Source organism: Puntigrus tetrazona, unplaced genomic scaffold (assembly GCF_018831695.1).
Source record: "Puntigrus tetrazona isolate hp1 unplaced genomic scaffold, ASM1883169v1 S000000079, whole genome shotgun sequence".
NCBI lineage: Eukaryota > Metazoa > Chordata > Actinopteri > Cypriniformes > Cyprinidae > Puntigrus > Puntigrus tetrazona.
Genome location: NW_025047756.1, coordinates 178,886 through 204,740, shown reverse-complemented (window position 1 = coordinate 204,740; position 25,855 = coordinate 178,886). Strand labels below are relative to the sequence as shown.

General features: G+C 42.7%; 1 protein-coding gene and 1 long non-coding RNA gene across 2 annotated transcripts; both read right to left on the bottom strand.

Annotated features, from left to right (window-relative positions):
- LOC122332439 (tensin-3-like) lies at nt 1–22,304 on the bottom strand. Its single transcript, XM_043229747.1, is given in 25 exon segments — nt 1–472; nt 475–519; nt 522–569; nt 645–657; nt 659–711; nt 714–722; nt 1,045–1,122; nt 1,253–1,348; nt 1,493–1,621; nt 1,692–1,958; nt 6,372–6,593; nt 8,414–8,998; nt 13,285–13,386; nt 13,456–13,521; nt 13,631–13,757; nt 14,164–14,240; nt 14,430–14,489; nt 14,561–14,584; nt 14,587–14,672; nt 15,378–15,461; nt 16,188–16,252; nt 16,470–16,592; nt 17,067–17,117; nt 17,201–17,350; nt 22,048–22,304. Coding segments are annotated over 24 exon segments (2,634 nt in total). The 5' UTR covers nt 22,048–22,304; the 3' UTR covers nt 1–398.
- Nucleotides 2,512–3,741, bottom strand: LOC122332428. Its single transcript, XR_006248483.1, has 3 exons — nt 3,614–3,741; nt 3,275–3,349; nt 2,512–3,162 (listed from the first exon to the last, which is right to left on the bottom strand). It is a non-coding gene; the product is annotated as an uncharacterized LOC122332428 (long non-coding RNA).
- Nucleotides 22,305–25,855: the final 3,551 nt, after the last annotated feature.

Genomic DNA, 25,855 nt, shown 5'->3' with positions numbered 1-25,855 from the left:
ACTATAAAGAGACTGATTCTCTACAAGAACAGTCTGGAGCTTCTGACTCACAACCTTTAAGTGTTTTCTTATTAAAAGAATCTGCTTCCCACTGGAACGAATGCCTCGTTTGTAATGTGATTAAAACCGGCCTTCTGAGCAGCTTAAACCAGTTATTGACTGTTAAGTATTAACAGTTTAGCAGTTAAACCTAAGCCGTGGGATAGGGTTAATAAATGTTTTCATTGTTTTAAGAACAAATGACTCTAATATTAACAATGTATATTCTGTGAAACTACAGTGTTTTTTGCTTTTAGATGTATTTAAGCTTGTTGTAGAGGACTCTCATGAAATACTAGAACACTTTAAGACAGTATTTAAGCTTCCCCGTGAACTTGTGTGTGTGTGTGAGGGCTGCATTACTTTCTCTGGTTGTCGGTGAGCGTGATTCCCTGCGAGGACACTTTGAAGTGCATCACGGTGGAGGAAGGGAGCGAGTGGCACTCAGGACCACGGCGGTGGCCTTCTGCACCGCCTGATTCCCGTCAGAGACTCCATCTCCACCGAGCCCAGGAACCACACGTTACAGGCTGAAACACACGTGATCACGACAGCGTGAGGTTAAGAGCTGAGAGATTACACTCAGGTATCTTCACTGGACACACCTGCTCCTTGTTTGCAGCAGCTCAGCCGCAGAGTTGGTGATGGACTGTGATGAAGAGCTGACAGCGCCTCCAGAGGATCTGAGGAGAAATATTGCACCCAGCTTTAGTCTTATTATAATCATGTACACTCACGAGTTGCTCATAACCTCCACATAATGAGCTCATCAGGATTTAACAGTGCTTAGAAACTACTGGAGAAGTCACTTTTCTCATTAAAGCTGCACTTATTTGATCACAAATACAGTGAAAAATACAGTAATGTAAAAAAAAAAAAAAAAAAAAAAAAATATATATATATATATATATATATACATACACACACATTTCATTATATTTTCTATTGATTGTGAATGAACGTGTGTGATTTTGATGGTTGTAGTGAACAGTATGAGATGAATACCTCTGTCAGGAATGATGAGTTTACAGGGAAGAGCCAGAGGAGTGATGGAGTGCTGACAGACCAGAGCACTTAGACTGCCTGCACCACACACACACACACACACACACACACACACACACACACACACACACACACACACACACACACATCAGCGTGAGAGAGAGAGTCACACAGCAGCATGAATCCATCACAGGTCAGATGAACTTACCAAAGTAGGGTTCGTTTGGACATCCCTTGAGCCGGACGCCCCGCGCCGAACACTCGATCAGAAAGTGACGCACCAGCTCGCTGGACAGATCCACTCCTGACACACACACACACACACACACACACATATAGATAACCTCCCATTTAAGTAGCTTAAAGAGAGACACATTCTTACTGATTCAAAGTAATAAATGATTATGTGAACACACAGATGAAGGACTCTCCGATCGGAAGGTCTCACCTCTCCGGCTCTGCAGGGCTGATGGTGGTGGTGTGGACACCTTCATGGCCAGTCCGTACGCTCCTTTGAATGAGTGACTGTCCCTCACGATGAAGGAGCCAGGCTCCTTGTCCTTCAGGAGAGCGATAGCTGCGTGAGAACAGAGAGCGGTCAGATGAGCGCCAGACACCGTCTGTCAGCCGTCACGATCGGACCATACCTTGCTCCCGAGCGATGTCAGGCTTGTACCAGTACTTGGAGGTGTCCTGCCGACGGTTGACGGTCAGCCCGTCCGAGGGCAGCACGCTGGGGAAGGGGATGCTGAGCGAGCTGCCGCTGTGAGGACTGGAGAAACCGCTGGGAGACACCGAGCCTTGAGACAGCTCTCCGTCAGACTCCAGCGCCTCCAGCTTCTCCTCAGACGGCTGCAGGACAGGGCTCGGGCCGCGCTCAGAGGAGAGCTGTGGGCGCTCGGAGCGGGCAGAGACTGACCGGAGGACGGGGCTGAAGCTCACACAGTCTACAGATCTGCATCGGCAACAACCAACACACTACTGTCATCATCAACTGAAGAACATGCTGCTGATATCATTAATAACTCAACAACACACTAATGTCATCGGTAACAATTCAACAATTCGTTTTCACAGCAGGTTTTACATTAGTTTCTTCAATCTGATCTTACAGGGTCATGAAATGCATTTAAATTCAAAAACGTATTAAAATATAAAAAAAAGCATATTAAAAGTGCAAAACAACTTAACCCACATTGAGCTCATTGGTCCTTATTCTTCACTCTTTTCCAGTTTACAGTGACTATCTACCCAACAGTAAGAACTATAAATCAGATGCGCTCTCCAGATGATCTGATCTTCCCAATGAACATCTCAGCACTTAACCACTGCCCAGACTCTGACAGGAATCCAGGTGAATGAGTTACTGGACTCAAGACCAAGATGGGGTCAGCTCTATTATCTGGTGGACTGGGAGGCTATGGACCTGAAGAGAGACCATTGGTAGAGCCCTGACTGTGCTCCACTTCCTCTGTACTCATTTCCTGTTTGAGTGCTTCATATTCAGAGACCATACTTGAACTCACTGCGAAGCTTTGCCTGTTTACTTGCTTTACCCAGCATTATTCTGTGCATGATTCTGCCTGGTTCTCTGATTTTTGGTTGTCTGGATTATCTGGTTTGTATTGGTTACTGATTGGACTGATGTTTCTTGGACCCGATCACTCTTTGTATGTTGACAGATTAGCCTGCTACTCTGGTTTTGACTGTCTGCCTTCTCATATCCATTTGTGGTAACTTTCTTTGATAAACTCCACACACAGATTCTAACTAAGACTCAGAATCCTTGTTACAGTTTATAGATATGTATTATTCCAATATTATAATCAAAGCATGGCATCAATACAGTCTGGACAATACAATACAGACCAGAACATCCAGTGACCCAGAGAAGACAGGTCAGGATTTCAGCTATTCTTTCTTTCTGTTAAACCTGGCACTGTGTTATACATGAATGAATGAATGAATGAATGAATGAATGAATGAATGAATGAATGAATGAATGAATGAATGAAGGCTGTACCGGCCAGAGAAGGCCGTGACTCCAGTGATGTATGGTCGGGTGATGCTGGAAACCTTCATTTGAAGCTCCAATGAATCCTGTGTTCTCTCTCATATCTGAAAGAACAACATGAACACATCTGCTCAGGTTCACAGGACAACACTGACCGTGAGGAGTGTGTCCTGAAATCCACTAAAACAGGTCAGAAGAGAGAATCGTGTGAGTTACCGTGTTCAGCTCTACAGGATCCGAATGAAGGAGACGGCGTCTGTCTGAACGCTGAGTAACACATCATGCTCTTCACTGGAGACAGAGATCAAGACACACACACACACACACACACACACACACACACACACACACAGAGATCAGTGTCTAACAGACAGCGGGTGAAGAGTGGATGTGTGCAGATGATTTTAACATCATTTCAACCTGAATACTGATGATACTCTTGATAATGATTTATGACTGAACCAAAATACAAACAATTAATATACTACTCTGCAAGAAATATCTCAACTAGTGTCCTAGTGTGTGTGTGTGTGTGTGTGTGTGTGTGTGAGTTACCGTATGGAGTGGGTGGTGTGATGGGAAAGGCTGGTGTTGAAGGCATCACATCACTGCCAGTGTCCAGTGAACTGTGAGATGAGTACTGTACACCATCTGCTCTGAACACTTTGCATGCTGCACACACACACACACACACACAGACACACACACACACACACACACAGAATCACTGGACAGGTCTAGCAACACAGTCAATGCAGGAATAACAAAGCTATTATTGATTGTGACAAATATATATATATATATATATATATATATATATATATATATATATATATATATATATTATGCACTTTTTCTAAATTAAATAAGCAAATGGAAAATATTAAATTAAAGTTTTTACTCAAATTGTTTTGCTATTAATATAATTTGCATTAAACTAGTGTATTGAATGAAAGTGATGTAATTAATGAAAAATTAAGATGTCTTCATGATCTTTTCAGAAATCAGTGTGTGTGTGTCACCTGTGTGTGTGTGTGTTTGTGTATGCTGCAGTGGTCAGTGTGTGTGTGTCAAGCAGCGGTCAGTGTGTGTGTGTCACCTGTGTGTGTGGTGCTGCAGTGGTCAGTGTGTGTGTGTCACCTGTGTGTGTGGTGCTGCAGCGGTCAGTGTGTGTGTGTGTGTGTGTGGTGCTGCAGTGGTCAGTGTGTGTGTGTGTGTGTGGTGCTGCAGTAGTCAGTGTGTGTGTGTGTGGTGCTGCAGTGGTCAGTGTGTGTGTGTCACCTGTGTGTGTGGTGCTGCAGCGGTCAGTGTGTGTGTGTGTGTGTGCTGCAGTAGTCAGTGTGTGTGTGTGTGTGGTGCTGCAGTGGTCAGTGTGTGTGTGTGTGTGGTGCTGCAGTGGTCAGTGTGTGTGTGTGTGTGGTGCTGCAGTAGTCAGTGTGTGTGTGTGTGGTGCTGCAGTGGTCTGTGTGTGTGTGTGTGGTGCTGCAGCGGTCAGTGTGTGTGTCAAAGCAGCGGTCAGTGTGTGTGTGCCAAAGCAGCGGTCAGTGTGTGTGTGTGTGTGTGTGGTGCTGCAGCGGTCAGTGTGTGTGTCAAAGCAGCGGTCAGGTGTGTGTGTGTGTGTGTGTGGTGCTGCAGCGGTCAGTGTGTGTGTGTGTGTGTGTGCTGCAGCGGTCAGTGTGTGTGTGTGTGTGTGGTGCTGCAGTGGTCAGTGTGTGTGTGTGTGTGTGGTGCTGCAGTGGCAGTGTGTGTGTGTGTGTGGTGCTGCAGCGGTCAGTGTGTGTGTCAAAGCAGCGGTCAGTGTGTGTGTGTGTGTGTGTGGTGCTGCAGCGGTCAGTGTGTGTGTGTCAAAGCAGCGGTCAGTGTGTGTGTGTGTGTGTGGTGCTGCAGCGGCCAGTGTGTGTGTGTGTGTGTGTGTGTGGTGCTGCAGTGGTCAGTGTGTGTGTGTGTGTGTGTGGTGCTGCAGCAGTCAGTGTGTGTGTGTGTGGTGCTGCAGTGGTCAGTGTGTGTGTCACCTGTGTGTGGTGCTGCAGCGGTCAGTGTGTGTGTGTGTGTGGTGCTGCAGTGGTCAGTGTGTGTGTGTGTGTGTGTGTGTGTGTGTGCTGCAGCTGTCAGTGTGTGTGTGTGTGTGTGTGTGTGTGTGTGTGGTGCTGCAGCAGTCAGTGTGTGTGTGTGTGTGTGTGTGTGTGCTGCAGCAGCAGTGTGTGTGTGTGTCACCTGTGTGTGTGGTGTGTCAGCGGTCAGTGTGTGTGTGTGTGTGTGTGCTGCAGCGGTCAGTGTGTGTGTGTCACCTGTGTGTGTGGTGCCGTAGCGGCCAGTGTGTGTGTTTCTGCAGTGTTCAGGTTCAGTGTCCAGGCCGTCTGTCCTCTTTCCTCCAGTGAGCTCTGTCCTTCACTGCCTTTGGGCTCTTAATGAATCTGTGCTCTGATGAGATGAGACACACACACACACACACACACACACACACACACACACACACACACATACATGCAAACATTCAAAAGTTATATTTTATGCCAATTGTGAGGGTTCTCAGGATGAAGGAAATATTCCTGCACTTTCTCCTGATTTCTCTCAACATGGCAAACACCAGAGCTGTCAGTCAGTACATGGAGAATGAAGCATGCACTGATTGTACTATAATCACGATCATAAACCATCACTGAATAACAAGAACAATCGCCTTGTGTTTGCTCATGAAACTCTGGCACAGATCACGAATAAAGACACGAGTGTGTGTGTGTGTGTGTGTGTGTGTGTGTGTGTGTGTGTGTGTGTGTGTGTGTGTGTGTGTGTGTGTGTGAATGTGTGTGTGTGTGTGAGAGAGAGAGAGAAACACACACAGCTGTTCCACAGACAGTCTGGAAATGACAAATTCATGTGGTTTAATAAGAGCCACAGCTCCATTCCTCCATTTCTCGCTGGGGTGTATTTGTAGCGTATAGTCAAAAATATGATGTATTGTATATATTGTATGGGTCAATATGACAGATTTTTCTTTTATGCCAAAAATTATTAAGTAAAGAAATTTTTTGTAAATATATCAAATTATGATTTTCTGATTAGTAAAACTTTTGATTAGTTAATACAGTATGCATTGCTAATGACTTCCTTAGAACAACTAGAACAGCGGATGTTATGAATTGCTTGCCTCCTCAGATTGCTGATTTTCAATTGTGTTATCAACCCTCGATAAATACATACAGTCATCACTCAACACAAGTCTTTCTGCTTCACTCATAAGGTTTGAAAATGATAGAAAGAGCATGTTTGTGTGAATGAACACACAGAAGAGCGTGAGTATGAGTGATCTCACCTGTTTGACGCTGGTCGGAGCGCTTGCTCCAGCGTGCTCGGCTGAAGCAGCTGGGTTTAGTGGAAATGGGCACAAAAGTGGGATCCAGGTCCAGGATGAGCTGGTTGAGCTGATGGATGGAGTTATCGATGTCCAGCGCCAGAGAGCTGAACTCCTCATCGTGTTTCTTGTCCGTGTCTTGGCTCTGAGAGACGGTGGAGCTCGAAGGACAGCGGTTCTGCACTGAAACAACAAAAACCAGCACCTCATTCACTAAAGTGCTCATTCGTACTAATCCAATGGAAAATCACGATTCCATCTTTTAGACTCAAAATAATACTGTCAGGTTATACTTAAGATACACAGTAAATAATTAGCCCTAAAAAGGCACTGACACAGTCTTTTTTAACTATGCAATTAGGAGTTTCTCTTTCAAATGCAACATTTACCATAGGAAAGTATTTAAATGAATTAGGCAACGAGATTTACTAACATTTTTGCACTTGTTAAATTACTGGCTATTACTTAACCGCCAGCAAATACACAGGGAAACAGCAGCAGGTTTATTGAACAGACAGGTGGATGAAAGCAAGACGAGTGCAGGTGAGTGTATGGGGAATGGTGAGGGTTCTTGCTTCTTATCTGAGAGTTAATGAGTCCTTCTTTTCCAGGAGATTCAAGAAGAACAGGGAACATGGAGATGGAGCACAGGAGCTGAGGACAATGAGGTTAGACTTGGGATCTGAGGCTCTCTGTGAGATGAATGTGGAAACTGAAGTCTCGGAAACAGAAGCTAGAGTCTTCTTAACTCTGCTAAAGGGCTGGAGCTGATTTGGGGATGTGCTCTGAGGTGGATGCGTGGTCAGAATGAGATTCTCATATGGGCTTTTCCCTGAATTTTGGGGTCAAGGTGCACTCATAGCCAAACTCTGGATTTGGAACGAACTCTAAACTAGTTCAGACTGTAGTGGCTTCTGTACTTAAAGGATGATTCACCCAAAACTGAAAATCATCCTGTCTTGTACTCACCTTTGAAGCATCTTAGGTCTATGTGACTTTCTTCTTTCAGTCAAATCCAATCAGAGTTATAATTACAATTATCCTTCCAAGCATTTGAATTGGTTTAAACGGGTGATAAGAAGCTGCAAAATAATGTGCACTTTGGAGGTTCAGACAGTTTCTGTTAAAACTCAGATTGGATTCGTCTGAAAGAAGAAAGTCACACACACCCAGGATGCTCCAAACAGTTTCGGCAATATTACTCCATAAAGCACAGAACTGGCGGCCATGATAGGTTATGACTTAGATGAAGGATCATATAAAATGCATCAACTCTTCTTGGGCATTCAAGAGTACCACAGATCTTCTAAGCCTCCTTGAAACTAAACTATCAGATCTGAGTTGCTCATTGTGGATGGAGCAAATACACAGAGGACATAGAGGTAAATGCCAACAACAGCAGGTTTATTGAACACAGACAGGTGGATGAATGAAGGTCATTGATTCCAGGTGAGCATGTGGGGAATAGTGAAAGTTCTTAGTTCTTATCTACATAACAGCAGGTAAGAGTCAGGTACATATGTAACGATCCAGAGGAGCAAAGCAGCAGTGGAGCTGAAGAGAACACGGAAACAGAGCGCTAAGTAACAAGGTAACGATTCTATAGAAAACTGTGAGACCAGACAATGTGACAGGAGCTTGATGCAAGGAGCTTGATTAGCGTTGATTCCCATGACTGCCATGTTATTTTTATTTTGCTTCAGGAAATAAAAAACTACTTGGAACCTTCATCCAGGAGTCATGCAATACCAGCTCAATCTGACCATTTATTGTGCTCTATAACTTTTATATAATATTCATTCCTGTTAGATTTTTTTGTGCGCATGAGAGAATTGTGTGTTGTGTTTTTCAAAAAGCATATTACTATATTGAAAAGTCAGAGGCTGGGAAGTAGTGTATAGTATTGCAGATTTGGTGTGTGCTTCTGCTGTTCAGCTTTCAGAAACGGTGTGACAGTAATTCTGTGTGTAAGTCGTAAGACTGTTGTGTTTGTTTGTGCTCACCGGGGGCTTTAGGCAGCAGCTCCTGCAGGTGGTGGCTGAAGCGTTCCTCCGCGGCGTCCTCCTCCGGCAGGTACGAGTACTGCTGAGCGGCGACCAGCTGCTGCTGATGGACCCAGGTCTGTGTGGAGTATCCGGCGTGCTGGAACGCGTGAGGCTCGTCTGTGCGGCCGGGGCTGCCGAAGCCATCTGACAGCAGTGAGTTCTGGCTGCTCTTGTGATAGGACGAGGAGAGCGTGCCCAGACTGTCCATGCTGTGCAGGTCGTGCCGCAAGGCCAGCGCCTCGTCGTCCAGGATGTCGGTCTCGCGCTCCTTCGGTCCTTTCTCGAGTCTCGGCGGCAGCTCCGGAGCAGCGCAGCCTCGGCTCATCTCGTCCAGGCCGAAGCCGCTGAGCAGCCGCTTGAGCTCCACGCGCTCCTGCTGGCTGGGCTGCGGGGTTCTGGGCCAGCCGTCGGTGCGCAGCGAGGCACTGGACAGACCCGAGTCGCTGCTGGCCGAGAGCGTGTGGTCAGGGCTGGAGGAGAGCGTGGCGCTGCCGTTCCTCCTCACCGAGCATCGGTCCACCGTGAGACACTGGAGAGGAGCCGCTGGAGAGAGAGGATGTGAAGGGGACCGGCTGAAAATGTATTCAGATTTTGTTCTACAATATTATCAACATTCAAGGTATATTGAAATTTAAAAAGCATGATTTCAGTTAGGAGGAGGCCACAAGACGGCACGTGACTATATTTAGAAAAAAAGTGCATGCTTAAAATAATGTTCATAAACCATATCTAAACAAGTTCTCAAAATGAAACAATTTTGACAGCCCTACACTGCATGATGAAAACAAGGATCATTGTAAGGAAGCTGCTCTTCTCTGTCATTCACCAAATGAAAAGCGCACTTGATTGAAATAAAGTTGTGAATTAAAGTGTAACCGTATTCTGATAGACATTCTACTAACAGTAAGTAACTACATGTCAACTAGCAGTCATTAGAGTATTAGTAGACAGAGTTACTTACAGTTAGAAGTCTAAAGCGGACTATCAAATAAAGTGTAACACTTCTTATAGCGTCTCATATTTCCGGTCTGAATGCAGTGAACAGGTGTGTGTTCCAATAATGCTGTGCATCTGTGCTTGTTTCCTCCTGAACTGAAGAAGGACAGTCACTGAGACTCAGGGGTGGGGCTACTCTTCCATATATGGAGACTGGAATGTAAACGCAGGGGGCGGAGCATGACAGGAGGGGCGGGGCACCGGTGTCCCTGTTTGACACATCACATACGATTATACATACGAATATATTTTCTCTTTTGTTTTAATTTAACATGATAGTTTTTACAGTGTGTGCTATTTTACTAAAGAAAGTCATTTCTAAAGTACAGTGTAATATTGAAACACGAAAGGTCTGTAAATTGAGGCCAGTCCTGTGAAGCCTGAGATGATTCTGGGACAAAATGGGACGAAATGACAAAGCAGAAGAGCTCTTCAATCTGGAGATAAAAGCAAAGCTCTTCCACATCTAAACACACGACTCAGGCCTTCAATTAACAGACGCTCACATAGTTTATATGTGCACTTTAGATGAGAGAAATAAGAAGAAAAGGGGTACTCTGTCAGAAAACACATAAATAAAGATACTTTTAGATGATTCATTAATATTTGGAGTCCTTGGATCGCTAAACGAGTGCTTAATGAACTAACTTTTGGCAAAATCTCAAATTCAACCAACACAACTTTTTCTTTTTTGTCTGTAGCTGAAAATTAGTCTGTGCACATTTACATTAATTTTTCCAGAACAGGTCACAGATTCTTTCTATAATGAAAAAGCCTTATTGTGCGTCTCAGTGGCAAAACACAGCAGTGTTTTCTTACTTATGTGAATTTGCATTTGAACTAAACTTCATAACTTTCAGTCACATGACCGCTTGAAGACCCGGAGGGCAAAACCTCTATCGAGCCACAAATATTTAGATCACCTCTCAGAAGAATAAAACAAAGACATGTGAGCTAAATGCTGGTAAAGTTTAGGCTATTTGAAATCCATATGGCATGCACACACCACAATATTTCAATCAACAAACATAGTGCCTTAAACAACAGATTTTGTTCACACCTTATTAAACGAAGGGTTACTCCAAACTAAAAATTAGATTTTGTCATTAATCGCTTATCGTCTCGTTGTTCCAAACCCGTTTAATCTTGATTTATCATTGGAACACAATTTATTAAGGATATTTTAGATGAAAACAGGGAGGCTTATAACTCTCCCACAGAATTCCATGATAGTCCTGAACCATGAATATTTCTCTAAAGCTGCTCGATGCAGAAAGTCAAACCATTTCATCTAAAGTTTGCATTAAAATCATTTCTTTTTCTGCCTTTTTCAGACATGCATTGAGAGAGATGTATGGCATCTGTATTGTGTTTTGTCATCAAAAGCAGCCAGAATTAGCCAGCACAAACAAAACATTATAATTACAATTCCAGTCGACTTCCTGCCAAAACCTCAGCATCACAGCTGTGTGAGTCAACAAGACTGACCACAGATCAGCTGAACCCTCACAAACACGGGCAGGACCGAAGCTTGTCAAAGAGCTTCATCTGATGGGTTTCTCGAGCTGTAATCCGATCGCAGCCCAAATCATAAAGTCATTTGCTCCAAAACGATGCTCTGTTTTCTTCCTGTGGTTCTGGTTCCTCCTTTAGTGGCTCTGGCTCTACGACACACACGGGACGGACCGTATGCTGGAGTCTCATACTAGGTCTGGAGGCTTGTTCGAATCGCTCGCTCCGGTTAGTGATGCTAGCCCGAGGAACCAATGCAGTGTATGGATATTCCTCATGAAGCAAGCTCTGCAAAAGACAGCACTGTTATCCGACGGCCTCCTGTAACTCGAGGCCTGGGATACACAGGGAGTGTGTGTGTGTGTGAAAACAGTCTGCCGCAGGAATGCTCCTCAGAACGGGGCGTCTGTTTGTGCTTGATCAAACCCTCGTCATTAAAGGTGCTGGAACTTGTTTCCATGAATATGTTTTATGCAAAACAGCTGTGGGGGACCTGTGATTTTGGCCAGACTATTCCTGTGTGTGTGTGTGTGTGTGTGTGTGTGTGTGTGTGTGTGTGTGTGTGTGTGTGTGTGTGAGTTTGTGACGGGTGTGAATTCAGCAGAGCACATGAAGTCCTGCCATCAGCCTCACCGCAGTCAGAAAAGATGCATGGACTCTCGGGGTGGTTTCAGCGCGTGTGTGTGTGTGTGTGTGTGTGTGTGTGTGTGTAAAACAGCAAAGCCACAGTACAGAAAAAGACAGACTGAAAATTGCCCAACTATGCAAAACAACATTTAAGACGAGCTCGGGCAGCAGATGTGATGTATAATGAAACTGAAGGAGGTTATCTATGCTTTAGAAGGTCAGTGGGGTTGGGAGATATACTGGTTAACATGGTTAACTGGTAGAAATTGGTCATTTTGGAGTCTATCGTGATTACATGCTCAGGCGACATTGCTGTGTTGAAAACGTTCACATGTGTTTTTAAAAATGCAATTTTAAGCCATTAAAACACAATCAGCAGTGAAAGAGAACTCATTTGTCTGAGAAACAGTGCTCGTAGAGAGAGGGAGTGTTGAACAGATATTCTTCCACTTATATATAGGGTTAAATACACACTCACTCAATATGCCTTTTCAAGTGAAAGCAAACAGCTGAGAAAGAAAACATATATATTAGATACGGGCAGATCTTAAAGTGACAGCAGTGTAATATTCCCGCTGTCATTCATTCATGTTCATCAAACAATAAAAGAGAGAATCTGTTCTGACTAAATCACTTTTTAAACTTTAATATAACATTAATGACTTCAGCTTGAGGGTTTTTTTGTTTGGTTTTATTTCTATTGTGATAAGACTTTAACAGTAGGGGCGTGATAATCCATGGATATTTAAAAAATACATTTATTTATATTTCTGAAAGGAAGATTAAAATGTGACATACACAAATATAACTTGAGCATGTCTACTACAACAGGCTGAGTTTCTCACAGATTTTTGTTTGGGTTTCAGTTAAGATGCTAAGCTTGTGGAGTTTAACAGGAGAGCTAAACTCAAGATATATAAAGCACTATTGCTCATGTGATATAATAATTAATATATAATATAATATATTTAAATAAGTAAAGAAGGACAACAGAGAGGACCGAAGACTAAACAAACCACTGTTACTGGTTTAAAACAATATGCATAAGCCTTATTTGGACACACGTTTGGAAATTATGTAAAAAACTAATACCAGTTTGGTTAAGTGAATGATTAAATGACTCAACGAACGTTTGATTCATTCCCTAAAGAATCAGTATTTTCATGAACCAGTTGAGTAAATGATTCAGAGACAGAATCAGGACAGTTCTGTGACGTGACTGAGACGTGAGAAGTGTTCATTAAAACAGGATACATACAAATTAAACTCCTATTTTTGAACTTAAGTTGCTGGACACACTAGAACATAAAACATGCAATAAACATTTGTTCTTTTGTTTGTTTGTTGTTTTTGTATTTAGATAATAATGAGAGATTGATCGCAGCATATAATCCTTGTATGATTTTTACTGAATATTTTTGCCAACAAATGGATCATTGAGTCACTACTGATGAGCTGCTGATAAATATAATGTAGAAACTTTCATTTTCTGTAAAGCTGCTTTGCAACGATTTGCTTTTTTGAAAAGTGCTATATAACTTAAATAGAAGTACAATATGATGGTTCTGTGACAACAATAAACATATTGCTGATAAATGAACAACAGACTCGAGTATCTTTGAGGGGATGTGAAGCATCATATAATCTCAAGCACATGGTCTCACTTTAATAAATAATCATCCACGTCGTCCTACCTTCTGCAGTGCAGATGTTCTGGTAGGAGTTCCACTTGGAGAGAGAGTCGGCGCTCATGTAGTCGACGGTCACCTCTGGGCCGTTGTGCCAGCGCTCTGAACCTGGTGAACAACAAGAGCATGACGTACGGAGAAACCTCAGTGTTACCTGACAAGAACACAAAAACCCACCTGAAAGTCTTTCTGGGCCATCGGAGAAAAGCAGCTCCACTTTCCCATACTCTGGAAATCTGGCATCTGAAATAGAAACATCAGGACATCAAGACCTGACATCAAGGCTTTTTCATTCTGAATAAGCTCCTGAACGGGTCACTGCGCCTGCAGCGCTCAGACGGCCGTCTCTGACCTTTGTTAGCCTGCTCCATGTCGTCTTTCTGAAACACGAGGCTGTAGGCCTGAACGGCTCCTGTGTGAAACTGAACTCTGAAAACAGCGTCTCGCTCAGAACGACCGCTCTTATGGAAGCATTTCACCTGAAGAGAGAGAAGAGAACGCTGATAGAGAGAAGAAAGAAGAAAACACTCACAGAGAGAAGAGAGAAAGAAGACAGAAAGAAGAGAACACTGATAGACACACAGAGTTCCTCGCTGATATAGAGGCATAGATGAATAGGTCTGATCACCAAATAATTTTTCTCCATTACATTTACTTTCTTGTGGTTTATAAGGTATTTACCTTCTTTATCATCTTTTTAATCAAGCATCTAAAGAAATTCTAATCATAAACCTGTTCTGTCTAGATTTAAATCTAGAATTCTCTGCTCGGATTCGTTTTCAGCTGGCATGATTCAGGGATGAAAAAGTGCATCATTTCTTTCTGTTTTTGACCAGCGTGTGTCCTGTGTGACGTTTATAGAGTTTATTCAGGGTTTGTTTGTACCATGATGTCTCCTTTCAGAAGCTGAGCTGGTTCCAGAGCGACGTGAGATCCTGTCTCTGAGAGCGGCTCCAACGTGACTGCTTCACAAACCAAATCAAATCAGGGTTTTATCATTGACTGACGCTAAACATGAAAAACATGCAGAACTAAAACACTAAAGCTGCTTTTACTAAAAGTAAAAACAGTGAATGAAATATACTACAAACACTAATAGCATATCTACGTTACTAAAAGCACGCATGAGCAGAGTGTGACGGGTGACTCACTAGACTCGGAGACATACACCACCTGCATCCCCTGATACACCTTCAGATACAGCTGACAGCCTGCAGGAGACACAAGAGCTCACGTTACAGCTGACCCGGTCGGCTGGACCGCTCACGCTTACTGAACTGACCTCCTGTGGGGTCAAAGCGAGGACGCCGTGAATGATGACGCAGTGCAGGAAGAGAGGAGACGTGTTCATCTTGATGGAGCCGCTCAGGAGACTGTTGAGGATCCTCACGTACCTGAAACAGAATAATGTGTGTTCAGCACTCCATCTCCTCATGTCTTCTGTCTCTGGAGCAGGGTCTCAAACTCAATTCCTGGAGGCCGGAGCCCTGCAAAGTTTAGATGCAACCCTAATTAAACACACCTGATCCAGCTAATCAAGTACTTCAGACATGCATGGTATATGTGTTTTAGCAGGGTTGAATCTAAACTCTGCAGGGCTCCGGCCCTCCAGGAATTGAGTTTGACACCCCTGGTCTGGAGGATAGTTTATGCTTCTGGTGTCAGATCTGGACTGATTTTATCAAGTAAAGGTCAGAATAACTGCAGTCATATCTCCAGATGAACTCTTACGGGACTGAAGCAGCTCAGCTTTACTTGATTCTCCATCAATCTTTTTCTACAAGAATCTGATCATCAGGACCTTTGGAGGAGCTTTACTTTCACTGTTCCTACAAAACATCTTGCACCTTCTAAGGGGCCTTTATTTCTTCAGCTTTCCATCAGCACTGCATTATATGTTTGGATCATATTAATCTCATCTTACTGAGACATATTACTGGAGATATAGAGCGATCTCTGATAAGATCAGGGCTGGTGAACCCCAAAATGCTTGTTTTAAAATCAGTTTAGGCCAATAAAAGTGTAAATGCAAAGAAATATTTTGATGATAATGTAAGAAGAGCTAGCAAAGAAAGGTCGAGATCATGTGTGCCAATCACCTTTTCTGAGACGGCGTCATCAAAGCAGAAACCTTGTCATCATAGAACTTCCTCATGGCGAAGCGATCTAAAGCCTGGTCCGCGCTGTCAGGAAGATACCAACACATTCACACCAATCCATCCACAGCATCACATCAGACCACAGCAGCTTGAACACTCGATGATGAAGATGAGAGCAGCCAAAACTCACAGCATCCGGTGTCTGAGAAACTGTGTATCGTTTATCATTGTTTCGGCACAAAACACCTTCAACGACCACATCAACACAATACAAAACTGAATAAAAGTCTACAGTAGCACCGCATAGACAAAAATTCAAATTCTAAAAAACCATGAAATACTATGCAGCTTTCAGTTTAATTATCCTCTATATAGAAGAAGAAACCTAAGAATAATAATGTGCTTCAAACATGGAGTGAGCAATATTTACTGCAATGAACTGAATACTTTTGTTCTGTAAAAGTGCTGCCTGATTTGACTGTTTTTTCATGTCATTATGAGTGACAAAGCATGTTGGTCGACAATCTTTGCTAAAGTTATGTAGGGTTTATGTCATATTTGATTAAGTATGAGAAATTAACTGCTGTGCCAAACTAAAAGTTAAAAATGTATGAAGAGTTTAGAATAAAGGACCAAGGTATTTAGAAACGGGCCCTAGCTATTGAACAATTAGCAGCTGTAATAACAATAAGCTATCGCAAATATTATATAAAATCACAGAATCAAATTATTATATGAATTTATACCAAATTAATGATGTTAGATCTGATGATTCACACATGTATGAGAGAAGAGATCTGTAGAAGATACCTGGCAGAGACGTCTGTGAAATGAACAAAGGAGGAGATGACCACCCCAACCCTGCCCTTCCCTCCCTGGAGAATCAGAGAGAGATGCTGCGTTACAGACAGACACACACACACACACACACACACACACACACACACACACACACACACACACACACACACACACACACACACACACACACACACACACACACACACACACACACACACACACACACACACACACACACACACACACACACTCACACACACTCACACACACACACACACCCTGTATCCTCACCCTGCAGTGAATGACCACCACGTGCAGCGGGTCAGCGTTCAGCCAGTTCTCTATGGCCTTACAGATGGTGCAGATCTTATCCAGAGGAGGAGCGTGGAAGTCCGGCCATCCAGTGTCCAGAGTCTGAGGAGACCAGCACATCAACACAGGTCAGATACACTCTGAGATCATGCTCCAGACTGGACGAGGCAGATCCCCCACACTGTAAAAAATGACCAACTGTAAAATTACTATAAAATTACAGTTTTGCTGTAAAATGCTAAAGTAAAAATAACTGTTCAATGATGTACATTAGGGCTGTATGTGACATCTAGTATTGTTAAATGAATGTTTTTTCAGTCTCAGGTGTTGAGTGTTTGTGTGAATGAAACTGCTCACCTTCTATAAATACAGTATTTAAAAGCTACTTGTGATTGGTTTTGTTTCGTCACGTGACTCTCATCATCAGTGTATTACAAAGTTACAAAACACAATTCAGTACTTCAGTAGATCGCTATCTAAAATGTTGCTACCGTATTTTTTACAATAAATAATGGCAACCACAGCTGCCGTTTTTTTACTGTAAATTTTACCAGATTTTTTTACAGTGCACACTACCTTAGGGTTCATCTTAGTGAGCTCCTGCTTTCTCTCGGACAGGTTGATCACCTGGAAAACCAAGGACGAGGAGTTAAACGCATTGGAGCTGGATCAGAGAGCGTTTGCGCTGTGAAAGCGTCACGGATCCTCACCAGATAGTTGTCTGCGTGTTTGGAGCGGAGCATGCGTGTGACGTCTCTCAGGTTCCGGAGGTAAGTCTCCTCGAAGCAGTCTTGAGGGAAGGACACCGCAATAATGCGCTCCGTCACGTAGGTGAGGTCGAGCTCATATCCCTCCTCCATCTGCAGACAGAAGACTCAAATCAGCCCTGAACTTCATACGTAGAAGATTTAGAAATTACTTTTGCAACATTTTCACTATATTCTAGTAATTTTGACTTTATTCTTGAAATATTTAGACTTCATTCTTGTAGCACTTCAACTTTATTCTCATAAAATGTTTACTCATAATTTCCCCATTATTCTCAAAATATTATGACTTTAATCTCATAATCTTAGATCTTTAAAAAAAATAAAAGAATTTGCGACACTAAAACACAGTCATAATAAAGAGTCCTGTTCTGAGAGAAACTGCTGCTAACGACTCATGAGTGAACTGTCCAAATGAATCAGATCAAATCATGAACATATTCAAAGAAACTGATTCATTTCATAAAAGCCCTTCAGAGTGATGTTGTTCCTGAGTTGAAGTCAAGGCAGTGAACACTGTTTCAGAATCATTAACAAATGTAAAACCTTTATAAAGTGTTCTTCTCCCTGAACTTATGTCAGTTAGCTTCTTGTTATCATAACGTTTCTGAGCATCTGTTGTCTTTGTTATAATGCAGCAGATCTCTGGACTTCCTGTGGGTCTGGAGCGGCTTCATCCGCTCAGCTTTATCTGGTGACCATCTCAGATTCTTCTGTTTAACACAACATCGACCGCTCCGGCCGGACCAGAGGACAGATCCACAATCACCACAGAGCGTGAGGGAAGAATAGATACTTTATAGATATTTTATAGATACTAAAATTATTCACACAGGTAGTAACTGTAATTAAATTACAGTAAACCCTTACTTCACTAGTAATAGAATTACAGTAACAGGTTACACCCAGCACTGCTGAGGAGGACCTGATTGAGTCATCAGGAGCAGCATGTGCTGACGGAGGCTGAAGAAGTGTCTGATTCTTTCATCTGCACTAAATGTGTCTCTGGAGCACGAAACCAGACAGAAGAAGCACACAGAGGTGGACAGCATCGAAGAGATTTTAAGAAGTGTCTGTACTTCTTTTGGAAAATCAAGTTCAATGAAGATTTGTTTTTCCCATCATAAATATAGCCAAACGTCATGTTCAATTTAGTAATATGCATTGCTAAGAACTTCATTTGAACCAAAGGTCTTGATATTTTCGCACACTCGTTGTAACTCTGGATGTCCAAGCTTGGCCCGTGGTGCAGCTGAAGTCGACGGTGTCTCAGGGCTCCAGACGTGTCTCTGCAGGCCCGCCGTGGGCCACACATGCCTGGGATCAAGGTGTGTCGTTCTGAGGAAGAGATCCAGCTCCTGCAGGCATGAGAAGTGTGTGCCTGTATAAACAAGCTCTGGATCAGCTTTCTGTAGCCTTCAGCTGCATCGCACTACAAACCCACACAACATGTTCAGAGTGTGTCCAAAGCCCTGGACCTCAGCCAACACGTGTCCAGACTCCATCAAACCTCTCCCAGAGACGCACAGCACTCAACCTATTCTCTCTTTCTTCAAATAAATTCAAAAAACTCTCACTACTTTCAGAGTGTTTTTCTTTGGAAGCTTTTTTTTGGAAATTATAATTATTGCTTGTGAAAAAAGTGCAGGATATTTTTTACTTAGTATAATGATTCCTTAGTGCTTCTTAAGATGATCTTAGGTTTATCTGTTGTGCTCTTTCGGGACACAATAAATATGAACTTTAACATATTTTTAACATATCTCTGTATTTAGAAAATGTACTTAGTTTCCACTTGTAGTACACTTGAACCATCTTTAATACACTAGTACACTTATTATAAGTGTACTACAAGTGGTGACTTAATAAATGTTTTAATGACAGAGATGATATGCTAAATGTACATTTTAGTTAATATTCATGGAGTCCCAAAAAACAGCACAATTGATACAAGTTCATCTGAAGATACACATGTTTTTATACCTGGACTAGTACTTTTTGCACTCTAGTGCTACTTTTACTAGATTTCTTTTGTAAATAATTATCAAACATAGTAGAGTAAAAAAGTACAACATTATGCTTTGGAATATTGTGAAACACTGATAAAGTACAGATGCTTGAAATGTACTTTCTGTCTGCTTCTGACTGTTACACAGAAGATAAGAGAACACACTTCTAAAAACACCTCCCTGAATCAGACCAGATCAGAAACATGACACTGAGGAGCAGATGGACAGAACACACACAACAACCTGCTCCAGACACTCTGACTGACAGCTCACACACCTGAACACACACACACACACACACACACACACACACACACACACACACACACACACACAACAACCTGCTCCAGACACTCTGACTGACAGCTCACACACCTGAAACACACACACACACACACACACACACACACACACACCTGAACACACACACACACACACACACACACACACAGAACACACACACCTGACACACACACACACACACACACACACACACACACACACACACACACACACACACCTGAACACTCACACACCTGACACACACACACACACACACACCTGACACACACACACACACACACCACACACACACACACACACACACACACACCTGAACACACACACACACACACACACTCACACACCTGAACACACACACACAAACACCTGAACACTCACACACCTGAACACACACACACACACACACACCTGAACACTTACACACCTGACCACACACACACACACACACACACATGGACACACACACACACCTGAACACTTACACACCTGACCACACACACACACACACCTGAACTCACACACACACACACACACACCTGAACACTCACACACCTGAACACACACACACACACACACACACACACACACACACATGGACACTCACACACCTGACCACACACACACACACACATGGACACACACACCTGAACACACACACACACACACATGAACACACACACACCTGAACTCACACACACACACACCTGAACACACACACCTGAACTCACACACACACACACACACACATGAACTCACACACCTGAACACACACACATGAACACACACACACCTGAACTCACACACACACACACCTGAACACACACACACACACACACACACCTGAACACACACACACCTGAACACACACACACACACACACACACACACACTCACACACACACATGGACACCTGCACGGACCTGCATTTATTCACAAATGTTCAGAAGATTTTTCTGTGGTTGTAAAACAGGTCTCTTCTGCTCACCAATGCTGCAATAATTTGATCATAATTACAGAGAAATATGTCAAATATTATAACTTTAAAATATCCATTTTCTATGTGAAGATGTGTTCAGCTGTAGTTGTGCACTTCGTTGATCGTTCAGTTCGTTCATTCTCTGTGAATCAAACCCCTGTCTGTTCTACAGCATTACTCTGATCCTCAAAGAAATGTGCTTTGTGTGTTTGATTGATGACCTTCAGGCCACATCATGAAGATCTTGAGATGAGGGTCAGGAGCTCATGAAGAACTGAGAACATCACGCTCTGTCTTTGAACCAGAGTTGGTCTTCTCTAACTCTGTAGTTCAATGCTTTTCTTTAGACTTCCACGTCAACCAGCAGTCCTTAGACTATTAGTAAGCTCTCAGCTTTTATTCTGATGTACTGTGAGTAACTTTTCAATTACATGTCAACTTGTTCTACTAACCTTACATGGCATTCAGATGCTTTTGTTTAAAGTGAGGACAATGGAAGCAATCAGAATCAAGAAAAGATCACTGATATGCAAGTGAAGGAGAGTGCAGGTTCTTGAAGACGGCCGAGGACCGCTGGGATTGATTTGGGCAGGTCCAGGAGGAACATTTGACTAAAAACTCTTAAAGTGATGTTGTGCCTCTTTATGATGAACACGACTGCACCGTTTACACTTTACCTCACGGTTTACTAATACTCCAGTGTGAGTTAGTTGACATGTAGCTGTAAAGTTAGTCACAGTCAGTCTAAAGCGGACACAGAAATAGCAGCGAGCTCCAGACCACGAGCGGAAACCATCCACAGGTTCCTGTCGGTTCTGGAGCGCCTCTAAATGACTGCTTCTCTTCAGGCGGTCAAGAGCTCTTTAACCCTTCCATCTCTGCTTCGCATCTCATCCGTCTGTCTTTGTCTGAAACGTTCCCTCTCTGTCTTCTGTAACGGATTACATGTGTTCTTCTGATCGAGAATCAACAGATCACTGACGAAAGTGTCCTTGGTGATAGTGAAGATGAAAGAGCATGTGTGTGTGTGTGTGTGTGTGTGTGTGTGTGTGATGGGTGGAGACACACCAAACATTCCTGGAGTAAATCTTCACACAGCACTTGTCATTAAATGCCCAACCCTGAGGACAGCAGTCGACTCACATCAACAACGTCTCGATTATTCCTCGAGATTCTGCTGAAATCTCAGACACTAGAAAGAGTTTCCAGAAAGAGTCAACAACGTCTCAAGATCTCAAAGCCTGCAAACACCAGTCACTGCCGTCTTTCTATAACTTTCAGCTCTCTCTGGAAGACTCTGCTGACTCTGTGTCTGGGAAAAACCTTCTGATACTCAATGAGATGTAGCGGAGAAGCTCCTCAAGCTTTGAAAGAGAAGCTGTGAGCCAGAAAAGAGAAAACAGCTCCTACAGAATGAAAATCAGCACTGTTCATTCACACACAGCGCTGTCTGATTCAATCAGTGCCATCACACACACACACACACACACACACACACTCACCTCGTCTGCTGGAGTTAGCTTGTAAGCATGAGCCGAGAGAGAAACTCTCTTCACCCCGTCATACTTCTGCTGTAAATCAGCGGCAGACTGCAGGAAAGAGGCTGAGGATTCAGAGTTTAGTCCAGGATCATTGCTTTCTCATTAGTCATTTCAGGCTTTTCTAAACTCCACTCCAGAGCTAGTGAAAAGAAAGACGGCCGAAGCTCTGGATCCTCCCCCTGCTCTCCTCTCCTCTCCCCCTCCACCTCCATTCTCTGGCTGTTCCCACACACACACACACACACACACACACACACACACACACACACACACACACACACACGAGGGATGGGGGAAGGGACAGCAACAATACCAGCAGATGCCTTCACACACACGCTGACAGAAGCGATCAACTGAAAGAGATATTCAAGATAAACTCTCAATACACTGAGATCAGAACAATGCCTTCATCACTTCAGCGGCACAGAAGAACCGACATAAAACTACCAGGAAGTAGGCTTCTAACAAAATTAAATGCATCAAAATATTTAAAAAATAACACTTTAAAACTTTAACTAAAGGCAAACATAAAATACTAATAAATAATAAAATTTACGAGCAACTTGTGAAGTTTAGAACAAAAAAGTAATAATCAGTTTTATTTTTATATACCTATATTTTTTTAATTGTACATATTTTCAGCCCTATACAGAAAAGAATCACAAGATATGTCTCGAACGGCTCAGATTCAGAACATTTCCCATCATCCTGTCATTTCATCTCACTGCATGCTGCAAAAACTCTTCTCACTCTTATCAAAGACTCTTAACAAAGACTTATCTAACTATTATTGCTGTATTCCAGTAGAAATGTCTCAGCAATCTCATCAACGCATGTTTACTGAGAAGCAAAACGACAGTTTCCCTTTAAATTCTGTTCAGTTTTTTGACCCTATTGACAGATATTTTTTTGATTTGTTTTAAACCGAAATCGAACTGCGATGAATAAATATATGTTGTTTTAAGATCTGGATACTTGTACAATAAATCAAGACGCAAATAAGAAAGCAGTTGTTTGTCGTGTAGATGCTCATCTGTTATTAAAGATCACCTCCGGCTCACTGTAACTAGTGTTCAGATTCGATTCATTGTCGTCTGTGTAACCGAAGCCCGTTCGTCACATGACCTCTGGCCAGGCTCTTGAAGACAGCCGTTCATTGGTCTTCTGAAGGCGCAGGAATGCTGCATTACATAACATGTCTTTGTGTGTGGCGTTCTCTGATAGCTGCTTAATGACTGACAGCAGAGAGCGTGTGTGTGTGTGTGTGTGTGTGTGTGTGTGTGTGATCTACCCATCCAGCTCTGTGAACGTGTTATTACTCCTAAAGAAAGGCCTGTTCTGAATGACCGGTCCTGCTTCTGTGTGAGACGCCGCCTACAGCGATCCGAGGGGACTGCAGCCAGCAGATCTTGAAGCGTGCTGCGCTCAGGCTGAGACACGTTTCAAAAGGGGGATGTCAGGGATGTGCAGAGTACTCTTCTGAACACGGACATGTTTACTGGATATTTTATATGAATCATTCAGCTTGTTGAAACACTGCGCTGTGTCTCATGACTGTACTTTGACCCCCTCGGGACAAGTTCATCCACCTCTCTTATCTCTCATTGATTCATCCGACACACTTCTCCGCTGTGAAGAGTCTGGCCCACGCATGGCTTAGTCATTAACACACAGCAGCTGAACACAATCAGCTCGACAGCAAAGCATTCTGGGACAGAACTACTGAAGGGACAACTTTGTGACTATACTCACCCTCAGGCCATCCCGCATCAGGAGGAATGATGGAAGTGAATGGGTGCCGTCAGAATGAGAATCTGATAAAAACATCACAATAATCCACAGTTAAAAAAACAAATCCATCATTTCATCAGTGATCCATGATAACGCTTCCTTCATTAAATACATCATCAGTTCATTGAACTTACTTAAAATATAAAGGTAAGTGGTTGCAATCTATTTATTTTAGCTACATTTAAATACATTACTCAACACAATTTTTAATTAAATGTAGCTAAAATAAATAGTTTGCAACCAGTTCCCTTAAAAGATTTTTGTAGCATTTTTTTCAGTGAATGAATCAGGTCTGAATCAGACAGAACTGATGTGAGAGATGGACTTTTTCACCGGGGGAATGTTAATATAGATTATGGACTCATATTTTACTTTTAAAAAGTGGTGTGGATTATTGTAATGTTTTTATCAGCAGTTTGAACTCTCATTCTGACGGCACCCATTCACATCCATTGCTCAGAAACAAATTTTCTAAACTACGATAAATTGAGGACGTTTAAACAAATAAATGGTGTACATATTACTACTTTCATCTTTCAGCACCTTTTAGAAGTGGATTAGGCATAAAATTGTCCTTTTAAGGTTTCGGCTCCACTGTTTTTATTACTAAAGGTACAATTTTTCCACATTTTTTATCAGAGAGAGCATTATGAACTGATCTAAGAAAAATAGACAACTAGTAAACTAAAAGAGAAGCTCTTCGAGAGTTTTTATCATTATGGGTACAACAGATGATCACTGGGGCCGGACCCTTAAAGGGACACTTTTGTACCTTATTCACCCTTAAAAGGGTCTTAGTAGAACTCTAAGAGTACATATTACTCCTCTGAAAGAAAGAAAGACTAGCAGGACATGCACGACTGGACACCTCTGTCCAACTACAGCAGAAACTCATGAAGTGTTCTGTACAGTATGTGCTGATAATTAGTTTTTTTTATCGCTAACATGCCAAAACCCATACAAAACCCATAAATAATTTTTATAAATGTCTAAAACACAGCATGTCATAAATGAAAACCTAATGTTCCAAACCTAAAATATAGTATAAAGCATCTAGTCCTGCAACAACAGCAACTCAATATCTGTACTGAATATCTCTATATAAAATACTGTAACAACTGATAAGTATTTTTAAGTAACAAATCACCAAAATATTTAGAAATAGTTTATTTCTGTTTCATTTTATAGAACAGTCAGGTGTTGAAGGTCTATCAACAATAAAGACATTTTTGAATTAGTGTTGTGGATGAACAGAGAGAGAGAAAGAGAGAGAGACACAGAGAGAGAGAAAGAGAGAGAGAGAGAGAGAGAGAGAGAGAGAGAGAGAGAGACAGAGAGAGAGAGAGAGAGAGAGAGAGAGAGAGAGAGAGAGAGAGAGAGAGAGAGACAGAGAGACAGAGAGAGACAGAGAGAGAGAGAGAGAGAGAGAGAGAGAGAGAGAGAGAGAGAGAGAGAGAGAGAGAGAGAGAGAGAGAGAGAGAGAGAGAGAGAGAGAGAGAGAGAGAGAGAGAGAGAGAGAGAGAGAGAGAGAGAGAGAGAGAGAGAGAGAGAGAGAGAGAGAGAGAGAGAGAGAGAGAGAGAGAGAGAGAGAGAGAGAGAGAGAGAGAGAGAGAGAGAGAGAGAGAGAGAGAGAGAGAGAGAGAGAGAGAGAGAGAGAGAGAGAGAGAGAGAGAGAGAGAGAGAGAGAGAGAGAGAGAGAGAGAGAGAGAGAGAGAGAGAGAGAGAGAGACAGAGAGAGAGAGAGAGAGAGAGAGAGAGAGAGAGAGAGAGACAGAGAGAGACAGAGAGAGAGAGAGACAGAGAGAGAGAGAGAGAGAGAGAGAGAGAGAGAGAGAGAGAGAGAGAGAGAGAGAGAGAGAGAGAGAGAGAGAGAGAGAGAGAGAGAGAGAGAGAGAGAGAGAGAGAGAGAGAGAGAGAGAGAGAGAGAGAGAGAGAGAGAGAGAGACAGAGAGAGAGAGAGAGAGAGAGAGAGAGAGAG